This window comes from Erigeron canadensis, chromosome 3 (assembly GCF_010389155.1).
Source record: "Erigeron canadensis isolate Cc75 chromosome 3, C_canadensis_v1, whole genome shotgun sequence".
NCBI lineage: Eukaryota > Viridiplantae > Streptophyta > Magnoliopsida > Asterales > Asteraceae > Erigeron > Erigeron canadensis.
Genome location: NC_057763.1, coordinates 26,649,567 through 26,654,785, shown reverse-complemented (window position 1 = coordinate 26,654,785; position 5,219 = coordinate 26,649,567). Strand labels below are relative to the sequence as shown.

Below are 5,219 nucleotides of genomic sequence, written 5' to 3'. Positions count from 1 at the left end.
ATTTGATGAAATTGAGCGATTTGATTGGTTAATAAGTCATTAGTTCAACTGTCCTAATATAATAATATATTTGGATAATGATTATTAGGATTTTTAATTTATAGTTAATCCAAATGATGACATAAGCGAAAGTCAATTTGATGAAATTGAGCAATTTGATTGGTTAATAAGCCATTAGTTCAACTGTCTTATAGTATATATTATTAAGATTGTAAATTTCATTAGATGGATTAGAGTTTAATCATGGAAAGTGCACAGATATAGTGATCGACTACAATATAGCTTCAACAAACTTGACATTTGACTAGTTTGGCTGTTTTGAGTCTAATATATATTGTGGCCAAACATAGTGATCTCCACCTTCTTTTTTCATAGTGTACTTTATTGGCTTGGAAAAGAAGTCGTATATCTTCCACAATTATCTCCTGATTTATCTCCTTTATTATCGTATTGGTTACCTAGCAATATCTTTACTAGTTTCATGTTTTTTCATTAGAGATGTAATTCGATATACTTTCGACGAATTTTTAAATCTAAGGGCGGAGCCCGTACGGCTAAGGCATTTGGCTATCACACTCTATGACCTATCACCCCACCATCTCACCGCTGCAACGTGCGAGTACTCACTCTTCTATATATATATATATATATATAAAAGTATAGGGGGACAATCAAATAAGAACAGATTTAAAATAAGAATGGTGAGAACACCTTAAAATTATCATTTTGATGCATTAAAAGTCCATAAAACTGACATAGTGCATAACTAATTATCATTATTTAAGTGTTTAACAACACATTGATTCATCAAAATCGAAAAAATCACGTTTTTTGTTGGATGCATCATTTTGATAAATATGCATCCAAGATGGATGCACAAAAAAAAAACATGATTATTTCGATTTTGACGGATGAATGTGTTGTTAAACACTTAAATAATGATAATTAGTTATGCACTATGTTAGTTTTATGGACTTTTAATGCATCAAAATGATGTTTTTAAGGTGTTCTCACCGTTCTTATTTTAAAAGTGTTCTCACCGGAGTGTTACCATATATATATATATATAAAAGTATATACACAAGAAATTACTTTTAAGTTTACAAGTTAACTTTGATGACCTTCGGATGATAGGAATCACGGGTGTGGGTGGTGTGGGGAAGACGACTCTTGTATGTGTAGTTTTTGATCGGATAGCCAATCAATTTGATGGTAAAAGTTTTGTTCAGAATGTTAGAGAACGCTCACAAGACTCTAGGGGTTTGTAGGATATGCAAAAACTGATCCTTACTTCTGTGTTTGGGGATCAAAGCATTGAGGTGCCAAGTGATTTTGAGGGGAATAGTATGATGAAAAGGAGGATGCCTAGTATAAAAAAAGTTGTAGTTCTAGATGATGTGAATGATCCAAAGTTGTTAGCAGAACCAAGTTGGTTTAGGCCAGGAAGTGGAATCATCATTACATTAAGAGATAAGCAAGTATTGGAAGCCCCCATGCATGGAGTTCACAATATTCATGATGTTAGTACAATATCAATGAGGATGCAATTCGTCTCCTTAGTATGTATGCTTTTAAAATAGAGTCCATCTCAAGGTTATGAAGAGCTATCTAAAGAGGTTTTGCGCTATGCTGCTGGTCTTCCTTTAACCATCAAAACTTTAAGTTCATCCATCCGTGCTCCTTCCACAGTTGTATGGGAAGATGCCATTAAAAGACTAGAAACAATTCCATGGGGTGATACCTTGAAAATATTGAAAATAAGTTATGATGCTCTAGAGGAGGATCAGAAAGACATATTCCTACATGTTTCTTGCCTATTGAAAGGTGAAACGAAGAAGAAAGCAATCAGAATACAAAAAAAGTTTAGGATTTCATGCTCAGATTGGTTTAAGTGTTCTCGAGCAGAAATCCTTGATAATTTTCCGTGATGATCATTATGATGATGATGATAAGGTGTTGGACATGCATGATCATATAGAAGAAACGGGAATGCATATTCTTCGTAGGTTGGATCCTGATGAGCCAGAGCGACATAAGTTACTATGGATTAAAGATGAAATTGAACATATAGTAAAAGATTACATGGTAAGGTTCAAGTTTATTTTTTTATATGGGAGATACCAAGTTTATGATTGTTATGATAAACTTTTCATGTCAGTTTTCTTTTTACATAACAGGGTACCAAAGCAATAAGAGGTATGAAACTGCCGTATACGCATGTCCATGAAGCTATAATTTCACAAATACCACATTCCAAGCAATAAGATGAGTAGACTATGTTTTCTTCACGTGGGGCGGCCAAATTATGAAACATCTCGATCTTATAGCAGGATATATGAGTATTTTACTTGTAAATACCACCTTCCAAACAGTTTACAATTTCTACATTGGAAAGGATATCCTTTTAGGTACTTACCTAAAACATTTCAAGGAAATCGAGATAAGCTTGTTGAGATGGAAATGCCTAAGAGCCATATTCATCAACTCTGGAAACGGGGAGAATAAAAGGTAGAATACTCGTTAGTTTGTTTAGTTTAATGTGTATTATGGTGATATATATATATATATATATAGGAGAGAAATCAAATAAGAAGGTGTGTTAACGAGAGAAAGGAGAGAAGGTTATATGAACCAATCAGAACGTGACATGTGGCTTTAAAAAAAAACCACGGTGGCAATTTGGTAAATAAATCAAACTTTTGTGAAACTTGGTCAGCTCGGGTCATCTTGGGTTCTGGGTCAGCTTGGTCAGCCAACCCCAAGCTGACCCAACTTGACCTAAACCCCAAGCTAATCCAACCTAACCCCAAGCTAACCAAGCTTCACAAAAGTTTGATTTATTTATCAAATTGCCACACTCTATGACCTATCACCTCCTATGACCTATTACACTCTATGACCTATCATCTCTACCATCTCACCGCCGCTAACTCTACGGCCGCCGCAATGTGTGGGGACCGTTCTCGTATATATATATATATTCTATTTATATTCATCTGTTCTTATGTCTTCTGTTGGTAGGTTCTTCCCAAACTCAGGCTCCTTGACTTTAGTCGTTCTGAACTAGAAACCTTTGATTCAGCTGGGATGACTACAAATATTGAAGAACTAGTTCTTCGTGGATGTGAAAAGTTGGTGGAAGTCAACATTTCTGATGAATAATGTTCGCATCTCAAGAAGCTAGACCTATCCAAATCTACAGCCTTAGAAAAACTCACCATTCCCAATGAATGTCGGAATCTTGACGAGCTGAATCTGTGCGGATGCATATCTTTTGTAGAACTTCAATTGCATGGGGAATGTCAATCACGTCTGAAGTTCCTCTACCTTTCCAAGACAAAGCTATGTAGCTTCAACTCTGACCCCTAATTTGGAGGTGTTATTAGTTGAAGATTGTGAAGAATTTGAAGGACTCTATGTGCCTGTCGAATGTTAAAAGCTTACTAAACTGAGAGTACTTAGCTTGACCTTGGATATTGTAGCAACCTAAAGCAGTTACCCGAGGATCTGGATAGATTGGAGTGCGTTATGGCTTGTAGTACATTTATGTTATTTGTGCATTATTACCTCTACTAGCTGTTTTACTATAGTTTATATTTCTCACTGATGTAAACTTGGTTTTTTATTTTAGGGATAACGGCACCAGAGTGTAACTAACTATGACCAAAAGGTTATGTAATGTAATCAACTACTCGACAAGTTATGTAGTGTAACCACCTTTGTTTTTTGGGTTATGTCATGTAAGCTACCGGCTACTTCAAGTTTCCATCCGGTTAAGCCAAAAATAAACTTAAGGATAATGACACCGGAGTGTAACCAACTATGACTAAAAGGTTATGTAGTGTAACCAACTATGAACAAAAGGTTATGTGATGTAACCAACTACTCAACTAGCTATGTAGTGTAACCAACTTTGTAATTCCACTAACAAAAATAAAGTTATAGAATTATTCATTTCTTTTGCTTCGTTTATCTTCTTCATTTTATCACACGAACTATGGAACACAACCCAATGAGAATTTAAACCCAAATATATTAACCTACCCGATTCACCATATCATCATCAATCAATATATCTTCTTCTATCTATCACTATATATCTATATCTATATAACTTTCTCCTTCACCGTCGTAGACAAATGGTTTCACCATGTCGATTCGTAGAAAAGCTAGAGAGGTCGCTTGTTGCCGTAATCTTCAAAATCAAAACCGTCGCCACCATGATCAATGTGGTGTACTTTGTGTTGGAGTGTGATCATTTTATTATAAATCGCATGTTCGGGAATAATTTAAGCCTACGGGGTCACACGAAATAACACGGTAACTCGGTAATATTAATTGATATATTAAAGTAATATATTGATTAGTTTGATCACGAAATGATTAATTACACATAATTAAAGGGTTAGTTATATTTAATTGATTAAAGAGGAGGATTAAAATGTGAAAATCGAAAAATGGACTTGGACCTAAAGCCCATGTAGGGGGACGACACATTAGAGGCTCATTTAAGCCTTTATGTTGCTTATTTTCCAAGATATGTTAACCCTAATTAAGCCCTATAAATAGAGGCTTAATTCTTGGTTTTTCATATACTTTTTCACATAAGCAAATTCTCTCTTTTTTCTTCCTTTCTTTGAAGTGGCCGAAATTCCTTCTTCTAAGAGGGGTTTCAACTTTGAAGTTTAAGGTTCAAGCAAAAGGTTTGTTTGGTTTGTGATCGAGTACTAACATACGTTATTCGGGGTGTCTAGTGTGTGATCGTAGAGGGGTTTTGCTTTAAACCCTAAGCAATAATAATATCATTATTATTATTATTATCTTATTGGAGCTTTGCATAAGGTACATGACTCAATTTTATTCTTTGTTAATTAATTTGATTGCATATTTGATTCGATTTCTTCCGTTGCGCTTACTCGTGATTATATGGTTATTTATGTGTTCATATTCTAACACTTTGTAGAGAAAAGAGGTGTATATATATACACACATTAAATATAATTTTTTATATATAAATATTTAGTAAATATATATTCTTAATATATGTGACACGTGACCCCTTTTTTTAATTAAAAAAGAATAAAAATGAAAGTGGTAACCGAAAACCTGTTTCCCATCCGGTTGCTTACATTACATAACCCAACAAACAAAGGTGGTTACACTATATAGCTAGTCGAGTAGTTGGTTACATTACATAACCTTTTGGTCATAGTTGGTTA

General features: G+C 34.4%; 1 protein-coding gene across 1 annotated transcript; it reads left to right on the top strand.

The window, feature by feature from the left end:
- Positions 1-1,271: 1,271 nt before the first annotated feature.
- On the top strand, positions 1,272-3,162 carry LOC122591787 (disease resistance protein RUN1-like). Its single transcript, XM_043764027.1, has 4 exons — positions 1,272-1,478; positions 1,581-1,805; positions 1,906-2,085; positions 3,022-3,162. Exons 1-4 carry the CDS (start codon positions 1,272-1,274, stop codon positions 3,160-3,162), a joined length of 753 nt encoding a protein of 250 aa, XP_043619962.1.
- The last annotated feature ends 2,057 nt before the right edge of the window (positions 3,163-5,219 follow it).